Source organism: Tripterygium wilfordii, chromosome 12 (assembly GCF_013401445.1).
Source record: "Tripterygium wilfordii isolate XIE 37 chromosome 12, ASM1340144v1, whole genome shotgun sequence".
In the NCBI taxonomy this organism is placed as follows: Eukaryota; Viridiplantae; Streptophyta; class Magnoliopsida; order Celastrales; family Celastraceae; genus Tripterygium; species Tripterygium wilfordii.
Genome location: NC_052243.1, coordinates 12,894,005 through 12,914,675, shown reverse-complemented (window position 1 = coordinate 12,914,675; position 20,671 = coordinate 12,894,005). Strand labels below are relative to the sequence as shown.

Sequence of the window (20,671 nt, the reverse complement as noted above, 5' to 3'; positions counted from 1 at the left end):
AAGATGAATAGAATCAAGTTAGGGCACAAAGCCCGCTGAAGAAGGCGACACCAGAGGACGGAGACGATCGCACCAGAGTAGAAATCGAAGGTTGACGCAGCGGAACCAACCAGCAATCTTGTCAGTCACCCTTTCAATACCGTTGAAGGGTGCTTCAGCTTTTCCTCAGGTTTGTCTCATATGCTCTTCCACCGCCCCTTTTTTTTTTCATTTCTACTTTGCCACCGACTACTTTGTTGTGACTTGCCTGCTTTTGTTCAAATATGAAGCAACTTCTGGTAACAAAAGGGGGAAATGGCGCCGATCTTCTTTATCATCGTGGCTTTTTTTTGCACTATCGGTTCCATTGCTTTGGCTATTTTCCACATTTACCGGCACCTATTGAATTACACGGAGCCTACTTACCAGAGATTCATTGTGCGCATCATCTTTATGGTCCCGGTCAGTGTCTTCTTCCGTTCTTCGGTCACACAATTCTAAAGCTTGCCCTTGAACATACGTTTTATACCCTTAATAGCGTTTTGCTCTTTTCGTATTTTTTAGCCTTGCTGTATGAAAACTTAATGCAAACAACATAGATACCTGAGAACTTGCTATAAATATATGAATATTTGTTATTATAACGTATTCTCCCATAATCAACCACAATATGGTGACAACCTATTGCATCTAGTTTAGCATTATTTATGGCTAGCACTTATTTGCAGCCTTAAGCAATCTACATTTATATGGTGTTTGTTTTCAGCATGGAGCCCTGCTAATCCATGTTTATACAGTCCCTTAACGAAAACCTTGCAATTCCTTTCATTTCCTCATTTTGAGCTTGAAGCCTTGAATTGTGAGGTGAATTACATGATGGGTTGGGACGTTCTCTACATCACTTTTAAAGGGATGGATTAGCCATGCTTATCTGAGCATTATGCTTGAACTGGAAAGAATGTAGTCTCTGCTATCAGACCCAGGGTCAAACAAAACATTGCAATAATTAATGATTTTGCTGCCTGATATTTGTTGACGTGTCTAGATTTCCAGCAGGTTTTAGATGATCTATGAAATTCTAGTGGCTCACCCATACGGTATTATACTATTATCTGTTTAATTGAACTTTCAACTAATTTTCATTTAATGCTGAATTGCGGTTCTTGGTCGCACTTATTTGCAGCCTTAAGCAATCTACATTTATATGGTGTTTGTTTTCAGCATGGAGCCCTGCTAATCCATGTTTATACAGTCCCTTAACGAGAACCTTGCAATTCCTTTCATTTCCTCATTTTGAGCTTGAAGCCTTGAACTGTGTGGTGAATTACATGATGGGTTGGGACGTTCTCTACATCACTTTTAAAGGGATGGATTAACCATGCTTATCTGAGCATTATGCTTGAACTAGAAAGAATGTAGTCTCTGCTATCAGACCCAGGGTCAAACAAAACATTGCAATAATTAATGATTTTGCTGCCTGATATTTGTTGACGTGTCTAGATTTCCAGCAGGTTTTAGATGATCTATGAAATTCTAGTGGCTCACCCATATGGTATTATACTATTATCTGTTTAATTGAACTTTCAACTAATTTTCATTTAATGCTGAATTGCGGTTCTTGGTTTATGATTGTCTCATGAGGGTGTTCGTCCATTATTTTAATGATTACCAGAAGTATGTGATAGCAAAATACTTTAGATTTTTTGATAAGTAAAGATGGAAGAACTTGTTTCAGCAAGTCTCTACGTGTGTGAAACAAAAGAAGGTTCTCTTTTCTTTTCTTTTTTTTGTCTTTTTTTAAAATTTATTTTTGCTTTTTGGGTGCATAGCTATGGTGGGTTGAGAGGGATTTACATGTGAATTGTGATTAAAAAAATTGCTCTGTAACTTAATGCTGCAAATGTTGGAGTATTTTCTCTTTTTTTTTGGTGAATGGAAAGAAATTTTAGCAAGGAATACCAAAAGTTGCCTTGCCTATAAAAATTCAATTGATGGGGTTTGTTAGTCTGCCAGACATGGAGCAAAATTTTACTATTGTTGTTGCCAAAGAGTGCAAAGTGGACTTATCTATTGGCAAAAGGATGGTAACAAGTAGGGGTGTAAATGGCCTGAGCTGAGCCAACTTTGACATGCTAAGGCTCAGCTCACCATTTTTTTTTGGGGCTCGAGCCGAGCTCGATCTTCGTAGGGCTTGAAAAATGGAAGTTAAGCTCAGCTTGTTAAGAAATGTCAAAGCTTGAGCTCGGCTCATTAAAAGCCTGTTTATGTCAAAAATTAAAAAAATCATCTAATAGTTGGAAATAATCTCTATTGCCATGAATGACTAATACTCACGATATGCCGGATTCAACTTTCAAAGTACATAAACTATAAAAAAAATTCAGTTATATTAATTTATTACTGTATTTACATGTATATTTATAGTAACATTTTCATTATCATCATTATCCGAGTCTTTATCCAAAAAGTTCAGGTTTCTACATGAGTCTATGTCTCTATTACAAAATCAACGGGAATCCACTTACGTGTATTCGTTAATTTATAGTAATATTTTATGTTAAATAAATAGGCCATCGAGTTTCAAGCGCTGAGCCCTTAAACACAACCCCAACCCCCCCACCACCAAGAGTAGCTCATTAATACTTCGGCCCATTTACACCACCAGTAACAAAAGGATAAGAAGTTTGCTACTTCATTTCTTCAATATTTAAGGTCGGATTTTCTCCAACCAAAGGAGATTGATGCCGAAGCATAGACGATAATGTCCGCGTAATTGTAGCGTGAACAGTAACATATATTTTTATTTTAATTGTTTTAAGTGTATTCTACTATCCGTTAACCCTAATTTGTAGATTATTTATACCTTTTATAAGAAGCCGTTTATCTATAACCCCAAAATTTGTGGTTCTTGAACGCTATAGTCTCTTTAGAGTCTATTTGTCTTGTTCGACTCCCTAGTTTTCTGTTTTTGTTGTTGCAACTCTTTTTGCTCTAGATCAGTGCCGTGCTGTGAATATTAAAAGGGCCTTTGAAGAGCCAAACTTCTGTACATTTATGGTCTCCACTATCCAACCTGGAAGTGAAAATAAACTGGAGCAAATGTAACGGAGGATGGAGACATATGGGGGTATCATGTGATTCACCAAACACTTTTACGTTGTTGCAACTCTCTTTGCATTGCATCAGTGCCACAGTGAAAATATTAAGGAAGTCTTTGAAGCACCAAACTGCTATACTTTTATGGTACCCACTATCCAAACTGCAAGTGAAAATAACCCGGTACAAGTTTAACTGATGAGCCAGACGTATAGGGTGTTGTCATCTGATTTGCCTAACACTTTTACGTTGGCAGTATAATGTGTAAACTGCAACATGGCTTGTTATCCATCGCGCATGCAATTGTGTTCTTCCTACTAGTCTTATTTTAACTTGTGCTCCAAAAATGGTGGAAGCATGAAGGATCAACTTTGCCTTCTCATTTTGGCCTTTTTCTTGGCCTTTATAGTTTTCGCTGCTCTTACCACTGCTTCAGAAAACATCAGTCATTGCAGTATCTCTTTTTTTAATATAACTTGTTCCCCCCGTTACAGGTATATGCATTGATGTCTTTTTTGTCCCTTGTTTTGCCGAAGAGCTCAATATATTTCAACTCCATCCGCGAAATGTACGTTATCAGCCACTGAGTTCACTATCTTAGTTGATGTCACTTTTTGCTCCTGGATCGTTGTGGCCATGGGCTTTAGTGTGTGTCATGCTTTGCATAGTGGACTTGTGATCAAGTCCTGCAATGTTTTTACTCAACATAAGTGACCTCTGGGTTAATGCACACTGAAATTGAGGTTGCTTTGAAAAATTCATGGGGTAATGAGCTTTATTATTTTAATGACATGCTTGTATTGTTTCATTGTTCCAGTTATGAAGCTTGGGTCATATACAATTTTCTGTCATTGTGCCTGGCATGGGTTGGTGGCCCTGGAGCAGTCGTGCTAAGCTTAAGTGGTCGGATTCTCAAGCCTTCCTTGTGTTTGATGACATGTTGCTTTCCTCCCATTCCACTTGATGGGTGAGTCGTCATGAAGAAATTCACTGTATTAGCAGGCACAATCAGTATCAGGAACATAGTCTTTGGGTTTCAAATAGAAAGTTGATAACTTGCAATTTCTGGTTAATTTGTATGAATGAAAGCTAGATCTTGTTATGATATTTTTTATACTTCACATTGCAGCACACTTTACTTTTTCCCATTGCTTACATATGTTGAATATTGTTTAAACCTTTCTACTCTGATTTTTTTTTTCAATGGATTTAAGTAAATTGAATTGCATGATCGAAAGGATTTGAGAATGAAAAAGTTCTGGTTATTCTCTAAACTCACCGGGACATGTTGAGAATCTTGATACTGTTTTATCGGAAAGATTTTGAAGTTAAATTTACATTCTGACACTAATTATGTTAGATAAACTAATGTGTTTCAAAATGTTGATGCAGGCGTTTTATACGCAGGTGCAAACAGGGGTGTTTGCAGTTTGTGATTTTGAAGCCCGTCTTAGTTGCAGTTACGCTCATACTATATGCAAAAGGGGAATACAAAGATGGAAATTTCAGCCCCAAACAAGCATATCTGTATCTTACCATCATCTATACAATGTCTTACACAATGGCTCTATACGCTTTGGCATTGTTTTATGTGGCATGCAAAGATCTGCTTCGACCATTCAATCCTGTTCCAAAGTTCATTATAATTAAATCAGTGGTGTTCCTTACTTATTGGCAGGTTGGATTGGTATTTTCTTTATTAGCACTGTCAAAATTTATGTTGTTGGCTTTGGGTTTCTTCTTCTTGTATTTAGATTCTTGGTAACCATAAAATTGTATCTTTATTTTCATTAGATGAGCATGTTACATAATGGTGGATTATTCTTAATGCTTGTTAAACTAGAAATCTTATTATTGTTGGAGCAGTGGTTAAATTATAAAGGCTAACCATTCCTAATAACTTAAGCTTCTAGGATAAGTGATATTGCACTTAGCATTAGACTATGTCTCTTGACACTAGGAGTCCCAACACCTGCAACAGTTTTTTACATTAAATTGGTGAAGGTTAGTTTCCTAACACTTGGACATGTTTATGGTAGTCACGCTGGCATGACAACCCTGTAAGATATCTTACTTAGATTCACCTTCATCCATATGAAAGCATTGTTTTTATATTCGTAAAACATTACTCTGACATTCTTCAGGAAAGATGTGCATTTGTGGAGTCCAACTTGTCCGTCTATTACTTAGTTGAGGACTAAGTCGCAATGAGTTCTTTCTTTTACTGAAGGGAACCAGTCTTAAGCAAGAGGGGTCTCACCGATGGTGGATGGGAACCTAGGGCGACTTCGAAGTGCTTCTTAAGTGCCTGCAAGGAAAGTAAAGGGATGAAAACTCCCCCCAGCTTGCAAGTTTTGTTTATTGACTGGGTGGGGGAATGGAGTTTCCTGATTTGCCCCCGTAGATAGAAAAATTCCTTCCCCTTCTAATGAAGAGAAAATTTTCAACAGAAATCTCATTTCTATTTTCCCTCACGTCCTCAATTTAAAACAATAAAAAAGTTACAGTAATGTTGATATGTAATTTAACCTACCCCTCATTCCCCTCTCCTTACCTACTGTCTAAGCAAGGCTAACGTAAGGTACATTATCTCCCTTGCCCGCAATGAAGCTCTCTGGCAAGTGTGAGCTAGATCTTTTTGGTTTCTTCCTAGCCTAAATTTGAAGCTATTTGCTAGTCTAAAATTCCAAGCTAGCATTGTCTTCTTGAGTTAGGAGGCCCCTTGCATGAAACTCATGACAATTGACAATTTGCAAAGAAAGGGGTAGAGCTATGGTTAATAAGTGCTATCTTTGTATGGTGGAAGAAAAGTCTGTCCATCATCCTCTTCTTCATTGCTCTTGGTCTAGGAGGATTTCAGAGAATACTTTTCTTCTTATGGGCATTTTGTGGGCATAGTCTGCTGTTTTGAAAATTAGTCTGAGTATTTGCCTCCTATTATATAAAGGAAAAGAGGGAGCTCTGAACAGCTCCACTTCTTATTGATTGTACATTATAAAAATAATTCCACGTTTCCTTTCTCTTTTCTCTTCAAGACATCCTTATTTTCTTGGGTGCTTTTTTCTATAATGTCAATTTGAAAGCTTTCGTAGCAGATTTTTTTTTTTGTTGTATTCATGACTCTTACTCTCATCTTGTCCTTTCGATTCTAGGGTGTGCTGATTTTTCTTGCTGCAAAATCTGGATTCATAAATGATACTGATGAAGCTGCTGAGTTTCAAAATTTCGTAATATGTGTTGAGATGCTTATTGCTGCTGTCGGTCATCTTTATGCATTCCCCTATAAAGAGTATGCTGGTGCAAACATTGGCGGGTCTCGTGGTTTGACGAGAAGCCTTGCACATGCCTTAAAGTTGAACGACTTTTACCATGACACTGTCCATCAGGTCAGAATGGTTACTGTTGTATCTTTGAGGGGTTTTTTCTTGAAGGCTCCCTCCTTTGTGTCAGAAAATCTTATTCTGTCAATTATAACTTTTGCAGTTTGCACCTACTTATCACGATTATGTGCTCTACAACCACAGCGAGGGTGATGAGGGAACAAGGAAGTACCGGTCTCGTACCTTTGTGCCAACTGGCCAGGAGATGGATGCTGTAAGGAGAAACAAACACGTTTTTGGAAACAAGATGGATGACATTCAACACTCCAGTCTCTCATCGTCTGGTACAAGCACTCCTACAAATCCTGGCACACTGCCTAATTCTGTGCATACTGATGTTATGAAATCTTCTCTTCTTGTGGATACATCAAATTCTATTTCTGTACCATACGACATGTCACTTATTGATGTGGACATTTCCAGTTACCCTGCAAAAGTTCCTGCAGCAAATGAAACTGGGAGTAGATGACAATTGACAATAATGCCGAAAATGATGCAAACAGGTAAGAAGAGTGTCCTCACTGAACTAGAAGTGTCAGATGTTGGTTCTGCTCTGCGAGAGCCTTTGATGCATATGATTGTGTGCTGATATTGGTGTTGTTATATTAAAGAGTGTTGAGCCCTCAGTCCTCTCTTGTTTCTCCAGTTTCAAGCAATTGTTGTTGGTAGTCAGCTCCCAACGGAAACTATTTAGTGGCCTATGTTGATTTGAAACATTTTACTGCCCTGTTTGCAACAGAAACGTCATAGCGCCAAACATGAAATTGGGTTTTTGATATGTTGCTTAGTGCCTGTATATTTTGAAGATGATATTGTTCAACAGATTCCCTTGGTTTATGACTCAGCAGCTTCATTTGTATCTAACTCCCTTCTTCGTATTTTTTTTCAAGATGGCTGTTGCTCACTAACCTATAAACATTTCTAGCTTATTGGCTCCTGTTTCTCTGTTTCGTTTTGCGTTAGTTTGATAGTAGTGACTTGCTCAGGTAAAAAAGGTAAACAACTCGGATGGCTGTTGCTCGCTAACCTATAAACATTTCTAGCTCATTGGCTCCTGTTTCTCTGTTTCATTTGGCGTTAGTTTGATGGTAGTGACTTGCTCAGGTAAAAAAGGTAAACAACTCGGCTCTCACAATGGTCGGGTCAGGGATACGCAGGATGTTAGTAGATGTATATATCATTTCACGTTGAAAACAGTTTCTGCGTTATAGGAGCTAAGATTTAAAGTTAATTCAAGTTGTCTCCTTAGTGCAAGTTATTCTACTGGGTGAGGATGTCTACTGATTCCAAATGGTACATTTATGGTTTGCATGGTTTCGGAGCTCGAAGGTTTCAAATATTTTATATTTCTTACATCTAAATCCATGCCATTTTTTATTTGACCAAGTGATTGATTGTTAATGTTATTTTAGATTATGTGAGAAGTTGGCTTGAACAAATCACTCCAGGGATCCCCTCCTAATCATTTCTAGAATATGAAATGGGAGGCTTCCATTATGAGATGACTGTTTTGAAAGTTGGTTCCGGATTATTTGATTTGCTGGGCCAACAGTTCCCTTCATTTCATGTTGATTATTTAAGCCCTAAGTTTACATCGCCAGTAATGTTGTCCTCTGGAATAATTAATTGATATCTCCTGTCCTTCCGGTGACAATTCAAAGTTGTAATTGCTGCTGGATGTTCTAGAAATACCAAATTGATAGTTGTAGAGGATGCTGAGTTTCTAAAGCGTGCGAGGCAGGACGCGTCATTTACAGTATCAAATGTTTAGGTTGGCTGCAACTATTTATTCGGGAGAGTTAGACCATGGATAAAATGTGGGAGTTGTGTTTCAATAATGACAGCTCAAATTTTTTTTAGAAATAAGGACAAAATGTCTAAACTTATTAGAACGTCCTTTGCAATGTGAAACACAGCTCATCCTTTCATCTTCTTCACTAAGAGTTGGCGTCAAAAGCTTACACATGACTAATTACATGTCAACCATCCTGTAAGACCATCTTCTACTATTCTGTAATTGAATTGAGATTATATTGTATGTGGTGAGACTGTAAAAGTTAGATATCTTTTTCTGATTCAGAAAAAGTATGAATTCAAGTGAGAGAGAGAGGCAGGCAGAGGCACGTCCTGCGAAGTGTGTAGACAAAATTAATCGAAATTTCATTTGTAACCGCATCCGTCCCTTTCCAGATGCTGTCTGCCTCGGCAGCTCTCCTAACACAAATTTTTTTTTTCATCTTTAAAAGAGAATCCAGCCGAAATTAATCCACGCAAAAGTCCAATTCCTCCACCCCTCATCTTTATCTCATTTAATTTTCCGTTCTTTTCCGTGAAGAAATAAGAAAGAAAAGAAAAGGAGCTCAAACCATTCTTACTTGATTGAACTTCAGATCTTCTATACTCAGTAGAAAGATCCAATGTATTGTTGAAAAAATGGGAAGGAAATTGAGGAAAACTCTTGGTAATAGATATGGTTCATGTGACTACAAATGACGTTTAGATCTAGAATCATTTTGGGAACGATAATGGTATTTTAGACAATAAAATAAGTTATTTTAATTTTTTATCCTTCATGAAATAGTGTTTAAATTTTATGAATGTTATGGAACAAAGCTTTTTAATTAAGGGACTTATTTGATTGCCTTTATTGGAAACAAAAAAATTTAATTAAAGGACTTATCTCTATAAATTTTGTTCAATATATCCTGTGACTTAAAAAATAAAAAGAACAATATACATGTGACGTCCAAACTTATCCCAGAAACAAATCGAAGGGGTCATGCTCAGCTCCACTCAGTACAATACAGAGGTCATTTTATAAAATCATTGTATTGTTTTTACAATTTAAGGGCGCAAGAATGTAACTATGTTTTCTGATTAGTACGCAACTGTCTGTCTCGCTATTGCCTATTGCGGCGGCGCACCCCTCTCCCAAACTAAAGCAAACCCAAAAAGTGAAAGTGCGAAAGAAATACATATGGTCGTCCGCATATGTGTAAAAGCAGCATAATACTAATAAAGAGTATTTGTTTGTGTATTTATTAGTCTGTCTGACTGTCTCTCTCTGAAACCTCCGAAGGGAAATCGGTTTTTTTACGTCTTCCTCTTGACAGGCAATATGGGTCTGAGCCCAACTCCAATACATAGGAGGAGTAATAGTGGCGAGTTGTATCGTTATGGGTTGATGGAGCAAAGCAGCAGCTACTTGATGATGATGGAGAAGAGACAGCTTTTCCTAAGAAGCTACCAGTTCAATAGGAAGGGGAGCCTCACGGAGAGGATCAAGAGATCGTTGACCAGAGTGAAGAGGGTTTTTTGGTTCAGGCTACGATCCGCTCATAAAATCAGGAAGTTGGTCTGGTCGAGACTCCGATACATCATATTATACCGTCGGAAGAGAAGATTTCTCCGCGTCCTTATATAGTCAGAACCATACATGTTTCGACTGGTACAGCTTGCTTGCCTAGTGGCGTTTCTTAATTTTCTTCTTTTTTAATTAATTTTCTTGCGACTATGATTCCAATATCTGGCTGCCTGAATGACAGCCAGGTATTATCATAAATCATAATTCAGTTGTTTGCCATATCTAAGCTTTAAGGTGTATGTGTGTGAACTCATGTATAAGCTAGTACATTTATGCATCTGTTAGTAGCGGCGATCTCTAATTTCTTGGAAAAACAAGTCATAGAATGAGATTTGAGAGGAGTTGTTCTGGGATGTGCAGTCTGCACTTTTCACAAAGTTAATGCTTTGTTACTTGAATAGTGAATTCAAAGCTGGAACTCTCACTAGGGATAGAGTTGATAAAGAAAAAGATTCATCCGGACCCAAAAAAGTCCTGGATTTCTCGAAAGTCAAAAGCGGTAATTGGAGAACTTTGACTTTGACTTTTGCGCAAAATATATGCTTCTTTCGGATGACTTGACTTCGGGTGGCTATTTAGGTTCTTTGCATTCTTTTCTTTTCAAGTTCTACAAGGTGGCACGAGTAAAATCAGAAAATCCCAAGTAGATGAAGGTTTAATGCTTAGTAGAGTGCTAGCTGAGAGAGAAAGAGAGTCAATTTGATTCGTCTGTTATTTAATACTAACATCTAACATATGCATGACAGAATATATAACAAGTTTATTGAGAAGGAATATTTCAGCATCAGTTGCAGAAGATCCTTGAGAAGAAAAAAAAAGTCTGTTATCTTTTGCAAAACAAGACACATTTTTGCACAGCGGGGTTATGAAAATCCACTTTGTAGATTGCAAATACACTACCAAATGATATCAGAAGAACAACAGATGCTCAATTTAAGACCTCACAAGCAGGGTTTTCATTAGAGAACTCCAAAATGTTTTTCATTCGTTTCAATTCTCAAAGACACATACTACAACCATAAAAACAATTCCAAAGACAACACACAAAAAGACCATAATACCCCAGAACTAAAAAGACCAAACAGGACAGATAATAAAACAAAAGAAACAATGAGACAGACGAGCACAATTCAACCAACAAGCTCCCCCTTGAATTGAGCTCTGGACATCACACCAAGCAGACTCCTCAGCATACAAAATTTATCTCTTGGAAGTGCCTTTGTCATGATATCAACAACTTGAACTTCAGACCTGCAGAACTCCATTGACACCACCTTCTCAGCAATGACATCTTTTATGTACAGGTATTTGATAGCAATGTGTTTGGTGCGGTTGTGATCCACAGAATTTTTAGCAATAGCAATTGCAATTGCGGACTTGCTGTCACTCTGAATAACAGTTGCCTCCTCTTGATTAACTCCAATGTCACTAAGAATTCTCCTCAGCCAGACAGCATGAGAGGCTGCCTTAGCAGTAGAAATATACTCTACCTCAGCAGAGGATAGAGCCACACAATTTTGTTTCTCAGAGTTCCAGCTGCAACAACCAGAACCAACACTGAACATGTAACCACTAGTGCTTCTCATGTCATCAGCAGAACCAGCCTAGTCACTATAACAGAAACCAGTGAGTTTCACTTCCCTGCCAGTTTCATAAAAAATCCCATAATCAATAGTTCCCTGTAGATATCTCAACACTCTTTTGGCTGATCCAAAATGAGTAACACTAGGCTCTTGCATAAATCTTGAGAGTAAGCTAGTTGCAAACATAAGGTCAGGTCTGGTAGTTGTCAAATATAACAAACTTCCAACCAATTTTCTATAAATATTTGCATCACACCTTCGGGATCCATCATCCTTTACAAGTTTTTCATTAACTATAAGAGGAACTGTCACTACATTGCACCCATACATATTAAACCTTTCCAATATAGTTTTCACATAGCTGGACTGGGATATAAAGATTCCCTTAGATGTCTGCTCCACTTCAATACCAAGAAAGTAGCTCATATAGCCAATATCAGTCATCTCATATTTCTTCATCAAATTCTTTTTGAACTCTTTTATCTGAACTTCATTGTTTCCAGAAATAATAATATCATCAACATAGATAGAAACAATCAAGATAGATTTACCTTCAATGAGACTGTAGAGAGTATCCTCACTTCTGCTCTTTTGAAGACCCATTTTCTTGAAGAATTGATCCACTTCTGAGTACCAGGTTCTTGGGGACTGCTTAAGTCCATAGAGAGCCTTCGTCATCTATAGACTCTATCACTCCTCACCCTTCACAATAAACCCATCTGGTTGAGCAACATAAACCTCCTCTTCTAGCAAGCCATTAAGAAATGCAGATTTGACGTCTAACTGATGTATTTTCCAGTTACATTGAGTAGCAATAGAAATGATAACTCTGACAGTTTCAAGTCTAGAAACAGGAGCAAAGGTCTCGAAATAGTCTTCACCAGGTTTTTGAGAGAAACCATTAGCAACTAGACGAGCCTTGTGTTTCATAATGCTTCCATCAATCCTGAGTTTAAATAGTCATTTGACACCAACAATGTCCCTGTTCAGGGGTCTATTCACCAAGAACCATGAATCATTTTTTTCAATCATCCGTAACTCCTCTTGCATAGCTTTTAGTCAAACAGGATCTGACGTAGCTTCATCCACACTTCCTGGTTCAACAGTAGCAACATTACACGATTCATAAATGTCAGCCAGACTTCTCAGCTTTCTTGGGGAAGACTCATTCTCACTCCCTTCTTCATCAGCTTTTTCACCTAAATGAGTATTTGTAGCTTGAGTTTGGAGATCAAAATTCCCTTCATTCACAGACTCATAATCATCAGCATCATCATTATAGTTATCAGCCTCCACTTCTTGCTCAACCAACAAATCATAGTTGGGACCATAATTTTTGTCTTCAGAATCAACATTTAGCTGCAAGGTTTTAGTCTCATCAAACTCTACATCTCTACTAATGTAAAGCTTCATGCTTTCTGGATCAAGTACTCTATAGGCCTTGGAGTTGGAGCTGTAACCAACAAATATGCATTTCTTACTCTTTGCATCTAGCTTAGACCTATTCTCAGAAGGTATGTGAACATAGCATAAGGATCCAAAGACCCTAAGATATCCAATAGAGACTTTTACTCCACTCCAAGCCTCTTTAGGTGTCAAATCTATCAGAGCTTTTGTGGGGCTAATATTCAGAACATGCACAACAGTATGAACAGCTTCAGCCCATAGAATAAGAGGAAGCTCCTTTTCGAACAACATAGCCCTTGCCATCTCAACTATAGTCCTATTCTTCCTCTCACAAACGCCATTTTGCTAGGGACTATATGCAGCAGTTAGATATCTTTTGATCCCTTCATGTTTACAAAAATTGTTAAATTCAGTGGAGTTGAATTCCCCTCCCCTGTGTTGAATATATATGTTTGAGTGATTACAAAGGTGTGCTTGATTGAACTTTGATCTATTGATTGTATTGAGAAACCTAGGTGCATATGCCTACCTGATTACTTTAGGAATTCAAGACTTATATTAAACTAGTTCAATTGTGCTTATTTGATGATTTGATTATTGAACTAACATGGACTAATTGCAAGAAACCCTAAAAGGGTTTACATAGCATGTCTTGAGTTTGATTTGTGTGTAGGGTGACCAAAACTTGAATTGGTCCTAACGTCATCCTTGACCAACATTAGTGAAGGCTTAATCAGTATCAAACGTGATTAAGAAAGTCAAATTCATGGTCAACATAAGTCAAATTATGCCAAAGATGTCTTGGAGCTTAATTGGGATCAATTTAAGTAAAGTTGACTTTCTGGTCAAAGTCAGAGTCAACGGACGTGACATGGCAGCTGACATGGCAAAGAAGACAAGTTAACCATTGTTGTATCCTAACTAGAAGACTTGGAGCCAAAAGAGAAGAGAAGGAAAAGTTGGTTTGAAAAGAGGAGACAAGAAGTACAACAAGTACTATGACAAACTTTCTCTCCTCACATGTGTGGGAAGATTTATTTCAAAACCATTTCTCTTTCCCACCAAGACACTCCACATCCAATGGTCCAAATTCTCTACACCATAATATCCCTTCTTGATCCATTGGTGAAAGATTGAACCTTGCACTCCACTTTCTCTACAACTTCATCTAATGGCCAAAAGTGAATCTTCTGTTGATCCAAAGGCCCTGATTTACTCCAGCCATGAGACAACCTTTTCAAGATAAATTTTGTCTCTTTCTCTTGTGTCTCTAACGTCTATAATCATCCAAGGGTCTAGATTTATTCATCTCATCCAATGGCTCACAATTCATGAGACAACACTTCACTTTTACCAAAAAGCAAACCCTAGTTTCTGGCTTCTCTAACCTTGAACGAAAATACACTTGCATTCTCTCAAATTGTTCTTCATTTTCTGAACCTAATCTTTCTCATACTTACTTGATTCATACTTGATCTTTGAGAGACCTCACATACACAAGTCAAGGCAAAGCTTAATCTCTACACTCTTGAACATTCACACAGATTCTACATTTAATCTCAAGAGCACTTCTACTTGCTTGAGCAATCTGATTTCCAGCACCTATAAGGCTTCATTCTATATCCCTATTCCATCATTCAAGCCTTATCTTGTTGATTCCACATAGTTGCTACAGACTTCAAAGAAACTCAAAAACCTAGCAACCAAAATCTCAAATCTGAGTTTTGTGCTTACCATTCTCATTCCAGCTTTTCAAGAGCTTCATTTGAGCCCTAGACACTTACAAATCTAGCTACAAAAGATCCATCCTTTGAACCTAAACTTACCTCATACCCGGCTACTCTTAGAGCCATATCTGAGTTTGTATTTGTTGATTGAGTTAGTGTGGTGAGCTATAAACCATATGGTGTGTAAAGTTTGGTGTTTTAGCTACAAAAACACCGGTTGTAAGAGTTCCGCTTGACTCGGTTGAACAAGCCATAGTGGAGTGTTTGAAATTCCCAAGTGGGACTTGGCGAGTGGAGTAGGCTTGGGTTAAGCCGAACCACTATAAATCTCTTGCCTCTTTTACTTTTCCAGCAATTTCAATTAGCATTGCATTCTCATATCATACATACTTGAAATTGGTCATTTAGGTTGCTAGAATCAAGCTTGTTCAATTAATTATCAAATCTGATTTTGTGCCCTAATTGCAATCTGTTTTGGAAGTGACATATACATACTTGATCATCTTGCTTGGTTCTTGATCTTAAAGTTATCTGTCTTGCTTATATCAATTGTCCTTGACTTGCTTGAGCTTATTTGATTGCTTTGTGCTCAAATCCGCCATTAGGAGACCATACGATCATATTAGGATTTTATATGTGATTTGCTCAAATTGATTGTTCTACTTGACTCATATACATCTACACTAGTACTCAATTTGGTATTTAGCTTCTGCTTAGGGTGAAATTTGATAGAAATCATTGTAACCGAAAAAGGAGTGACCTAGTCTAAATTTGACTAAGGACACAATTCACCCCCCCTCTTGTGGTGCCATACGTCCTAACACCCTGTCACTTCTAAGACTCTTTATCGGTCTACCACTTTCTTTTTCAACCGCAGCTTTGAATTCTTTGAAAAACAAAAATGCTTCAGACTTTTCTTTTAGAAAATAAATGCAGACCATTCTAGTAAAGTCATCAATGAATGTAAGAAAATACTTACACTTATTGAAAGACTCAACTTTCATGGGACCACATATATCTGTGTGCACAAGTTCAAGAGGTTCAGATGCTCTCCAAGATGATGCTTGAGGAAATGATTTCCTATGTTGCTTACCAAGCATACACCCTTCACACTTTTCAATCATAACAGAAAGCTTAGGTAAACCAATAACTAGATGCTTTTCTTGTAAAGACATTAAACCAGCAAAGTGAAGATGACAAAAACGCTTGTGCCACAAGTTTGAAATAGTTTTTTTCTTCTCTATTGCTTGACAAACATATTCCTCTTGACATGGAAGATCAACTAAAAACTTCATCCGGTTCTTCATTTTCACCACCATCAACACTTTCTCATGATTTTCTCTATAAAAAACAGTACACTTATTATCTACAAAATCCAGTCTGTATCTATGTTCCATCATTTGTCCCACACTTAGTAAATTTTGACTAAGTGCAGGAACAAATAGAACATTGCTTAATAGCTTCATACCACCCGGAGTAAAAACTCTAACAGATCCTTTCCCTTCTGCCATAACAGCTTCTCCATTTCCAAGGGTAACTTTGGATTTATACTTGAAATTAATTGACTCAAACAGCATATAGTTTCCAGTCATGTGATTTGTGCATCCACTGTCCAGATTCCATGTAAAATCTGAACATGCTTTTGACTGCTCAAAAGAATACAAAAGACTCTCCTCAAAAAATGAATCGTTGTAGTGCTCCATGAAGTTTGCTTTGTAATCAGAATTAGTCCTACAATGCTTTTGCACATGGCCAAATCTTTTACACTTGAAGCACTGAGGCTTACCTTTGAACCAACAGTCATCAGGAACATGACCAAACCTCTTACAAATATCACAGGTTATCCTTTTATCAGATGCATTTGAGTTTCCTCCACGTTCAACTTTTGTATCTTCTTTCCAGTTTGCTTGCTTGCCTTTTCTAGCATCCTCATTCATGGAAACTTTTGCCTGAAAGGCAGACTCCAATGACTAATTTGAATCCCCTCTTTTTTGCCGTCTGTTCTCATGAGACTCAAGTGCATTCACTAATTCTTCTGGTTTTAATATAAAGAGATCTTTTGGTTCAAAGACAGCAACCACAATGTCATACCTCTCCGGAAGACTTATCAGCATCTTTTGCATAAATTTTTGATCATTCATCTCCTCCCCAAAATCCTCATCTGATTCACCAGATCAATGAGACGAGAATAGAAATCCCTAATACACTCACTTTCTTTCATTTGCACATTTTCAAACTCCCTTCTAAGATTTTGTAACTTCATAACAGAGGTTTTTTCATCACTTCCGAATTCATTTGCAATAATTTCCCATGCATCTTTTGCATATTCACATCTTATTATTCGAGGAAAGATTTCAGGACTCACCCCATTTTGAAGCCTTGTCAGAGCTTTGGCATTAACCATTCTATCGCTTTCTAATTTTTTCTTCTCGGCAGACTCAAAACTGCTTTCATCTTCAGGTTCTTGGTAGCCAGTAACCACCATGCTCCACAGCCCTTCTGACATTAGGTATGTGCGCATCTTGACCTTCCAAGTATTATAATCAACACCCTGGAAGACCGGCATGAGAGTTGAAGCTTTCTCAGACGAGTTCGCCATGACTGAAATCTTCAATCCAAGGAACATAGCCTGCTTCGATACCACTGTAGATTGCAAATACACTACGAAATGATATCAGAAGAATAACAGATGCTCAATTTAAGACCTCACAAGCAGGGTTTTCATTAGAGAACTCCAAAAGGTTTTTCATTCGTTTCAATTCTCAAAGACACAGACTACAACCATAAAAACAATTCCAAAGACAACACACAAAAAGACCAGAATACCCCAGAACTAAAAAGACCAAACAGGACAGATAATAAAACAAAAGAAACAATGAGACAGACGAGCACAATTCAACCAACACACTTGATACAGTTCCAGCAGGTTGACCTTCACAGTTCACTCTTAAGTAATTTTAATTTAATTTTGGCTTATTGCTCAAGAATGGGAACACCACTTTCTGTTGAGGCATATTCATTCAATTTAAACGTATATTAACATTAATGACGAAGATAGTACTCTTCTTCTATCAGATCAGATGCGAGCTGTTTCACTTGATTTTGAATCCAAGGTACTAATCAGCTGTTTCTTTGGGAGATCAAGCAAAGCTGAATAAGAAAATGCTATCTGTTTTCTTTACAACTAGCTATGAGTTATGACAAAGACCAAGCAGAGTCGAGGTAAAATAACATCAACGTACTTCTGCACACATTAAAAGAGTCTAAGCACATTAACCGAACTGCAAAGCTACCACGACATGCATTTCGATAGATATATCAATTGTCTATATTGGTGAAAACTGAAAAGTTTATTATGCTTGTAGCATCTTAGGAACAAATGAATTTTAGATTGCTTTTCGGTTAACAATCACTACCCTACAGGGGTGGCAAAAAAAATGGGTTCCGGATCGGTTTCAAATCGGAAAACATGTGTTTACGAAATATTTATATTTATATGTCCGGACCCTAATCCGGATTGAATTTTAGATGCACTTAATTGATCAAACCTGGATTGGTTTAAATCCAGACAAATAAATATAATAACCTAATTTGAGTTAGGGTTCAGAGTTCGGACAAGATTTATGTGTTTGGATTCGGACCCGGTTTTAAACCGGACAAATTTTTTTTGTTTGAACTTAGATTCCAGAGATATAATTTATGTCTAAATTTGATTTAATTCGGACCGAATAGATTTTTTTCACCCCCTACTACCATATACATTTCTTTCCCTCATATGATTGCCTTTGATATCAATCATTGCACATGCCTCCAATCTCCGATATTCCTTTCATCCTTTATTAATCTCACCAATTTGTATAGATATATACGGAGATTGAGAGAAAGCATTTGTCCTAACAAGGTGACTGACGTGGTTATCCGTAAATTATGTTGGCCATGTGTTAAAAGTACGATTAGAAGGCATCTACATATCTGTCTCTCTTCCTAAATGCATAGTATGTGGAGTTAAACTATCAGAAACCCACGTTGAACAATCATAGATCTGAATCTAGGCAGTCTTCATCTCTCTCTGTTTCCATTTTGCATTTGCTAGAAAACCAGATTCTCCGAATATTTATTATTCGCATTCATCTACTCTCTCCTTCCACTTTTCTCCATATATAGTGCTCAAGTAATCCCATTTTCCATCTAGATTTCATCAAATGCTGGAGATGGGTCTCCAAGATCTTGTTGGAGGACATTTGAGATATCAATATCGGAAGCTAAGCGGGGAAGGCGATCGTATTCATGGGCAACTGGAGGTGCCTAGAAGGCGCTGGGTGAAGAAAATGAATGGAACATTGAAGGGCTTATGCTTATCCCGGTCAAGGAAACTTACTTTGAAGCTATTCTCAGTAGTTTCTGTGTCAAACAGAATTTCCAAAATCTGTGCTGACCTCGTCGAACAAGTAAAGATGGACGATTTAAATCCCCATATCATCATCTGCACTCAATGGGGACTTCCCGTTCTATCTCATACCAGTGGTAGATGTAAAAGAAGTATTACCTCTCTTCACAGCAATTAATATGCTTTCCAGGGATAAGTGATAATATTTTGTTGAACTCCTCTTTGATTTCCTTCTGAAGCTGTTTATGATATTTAAAATCTTTTTTTTAATCAATGTATGAATTATCCTATACGCAACTAGCTTGTTTCCATCTCTTCCTTCTCTTTTTTTTTTTTTTTTATTTTATTTGTATAATTTTATGCCTTTCTTATCATCTTCAGCAAATTCATAGGACATAAATATCAAAATAGGGAAAATTGGAAGAAGTGAAGCATTTGTAGTGTAGAATATAAAAAAGACAGTTTCACTTTGGTTGAGCTTCTCTCTTGAAAAAAAAATGCCAACCCACGGCAGCCTTCTTTTTATCATGAAAATCAAATATACATTATTAATATATTACAAGAGAAGAGGGAGTCCACCTTGGCTGTATTCGTTCAGTAGAGCTTCCCCAAGTGTGACCCTTGCAATGGTGAATGGTTGTTGGGGACAACAGAATTCATTGAAAAGTGTGGATTGATGATATGGCATGGGAATGGAAATATAAATGACACAATGGTGTAAATTTGAACAAGTTGATTTTGTGTGTTTTTGCAAAGGTGTGGGTCATGTTCTTCAAATAGCAAGTCAACATGAGGGCAAACCAAAGACCATGCCCTCGAGGGCGGAGGCAACCCTGGTAGAGTGGGGGCGGAGGCCCCCAACTATTTTGACACTTATAGTTCTATTTTGTCTTTAGTGTTTACGCTTTTTCAAATACCCAACTATTAAGAGTTCTTTTATTGAAGAAATTGTGTCATATATCTCTATTTTGTCTTTTCCCTTTGTCAAATACCTAAAAGGCTAAAACTAAAAGTTCAATATGTTATTATGCCCTTGTATATGAACTTTGTGTTACTATAAAAGGGAGATTAGAGAAGAAAATAAGATGATAAGTTCATATTTTTGTTACATGTTGTTTGTAGATTACTCTTTTGACAAGAATTTATTATAGCTTTAAGTCAAAAGTTTTTTGTCTTCAAATTTGCCCCCACCCACCGCCAAGTCTGGCTCCGTCACTGCATGCCCTTATGTTTGGCCCAATAAAACAAAACCATCATATTGGTCTTGTTGTAGCCACCTTAAACACTAATGACCCAGAAAATTTTTAAAAAGCATCATTCATGGCCCAATAAAATGGCCTTGCTGCATATGCTAGAAGCTAGGGCTGTCCTGTTAGGGGTTAGAGAAGCTTTGAAGAGAGACAAAATTAATGTAATTCTCGAAGTAGAATCCCCGATAGTAATAAAGCCTCTTAGCAAACTCTCAGTTGATTCAAAATTAGTGCATGGCGCATTAAACCACTCTTCCTCGATACTCTTTTGACTTTTGAGTCTTGAATGCCTACAAAAATGCAAGCCGTGCGCCGTACGTAGTTTGCATCAGAATATTTGGGTTGCCAGATTTGCCAAGTGGGCCGTACTAGACTTCAAATTTGATTTACAGTGCATTTCTCCCTCATCTACAATTGTTTCTTCATAATAGGCTTGTAATGGGCACTGGCCCTTTTTTCATGGACTTGTTTCCTCTTTTTATCCGTTCATCAATAAAA

The 20,671-nt window shown here is 37.4% G+C and overlaps 2 protein-coding genes across 2 annotated transcripts; one reads left to right on the top strand and one right to left on the bottom strand.

Moving 5' to 3' along the window:
- On the top strand, positions 1–7,319 carry LOC120011135 (transmembrane protein 184A-like). The gene is made up of 7 exons (XM_038862193.1): positions 1–169; positions 270–441; positions 3,570–3,643; positions 3,893–4,042; positions 4,468–4,753; positions 6,228–6,461; positions 6,559–7,319. The coding sequence occupies exons 2-7, from the start codon at positions 295–297 to the stop codon at positions 6,922–6,924; spliced, it is 1,257 nt and encodes a 418-aa protein (XP_038718121.1). The 5' UTR covers positions 1–169; positions 270–294; the 3' UTR covers positions 6,925–7,319.
- Positions 7,320–16,506: 9,187 nt separating this feature from the next.
- Positions 16,507–17,286, bottom strand: LOC120010593. Its single transcript, XM_038861371.1, has 3 exons — positions 17,247–17,286; positions 16,748–17,179; positions 16,507–16,697 (listed from the first exon to the last, which is right to left on the bottom strand). The coding sequence occupies exons 1-3, from the start codon at positions 17,284–17,286 to the stop codon at positions 16,507–16,509; spliced, it is 663 nt and encodes a 220-aa protein (XP_038717299.1).
- Positions 17,287–20,671: the final 3,385 nt, after the last annotated feature.

Excerpts from the sequence above, each read along its gene's own strand:
- LOC120011135 (XM_038862193.1), top strand. The coding sequence starts at position 295 with ATGGCGCCGATCTTCTTTATCATCGTGGCTTTTTTTTGCACTATCGGT. Across the intron at positions 4,043-4,467 it reads CCTCCCATTCCACTTGATGG|GCGTTTTATACGCAGGTGCA; the intron begins GTGAGTCGTCAT and ends ATGTTGATGCAG. Across the intron at positions 6,462-6,558 it reads ACCATGACACTGTCCATCAG|TTTGCACCTACTTATCACGA; the intron begins GTCAGAATGGTT and ends TAACTTTTGCAG.
- LOC120010593 (XM_038861371.1), bottom strand. The coding sequence starts at position 17,286 with ATGAAAAACCTTTTGGAGTTCTCTAATGAAAACCCTGCTT. Across the intron at positions 17,180-17,246 it reads CTCTAATGAAAACCCTGCTT|TGGTATCGAAGCAGGCTATG; the intron begins GTGAGGTCTTAA and ends TGCAATCTACAG. Across the intron at positions 16,698-16,747 it reads AAATGTGCAAATGAAAGAAA|ATGAGGATTTTGGGGAGGAG; the intron begins GTGAGTGTATTA and ends CTGGTGAATCAG.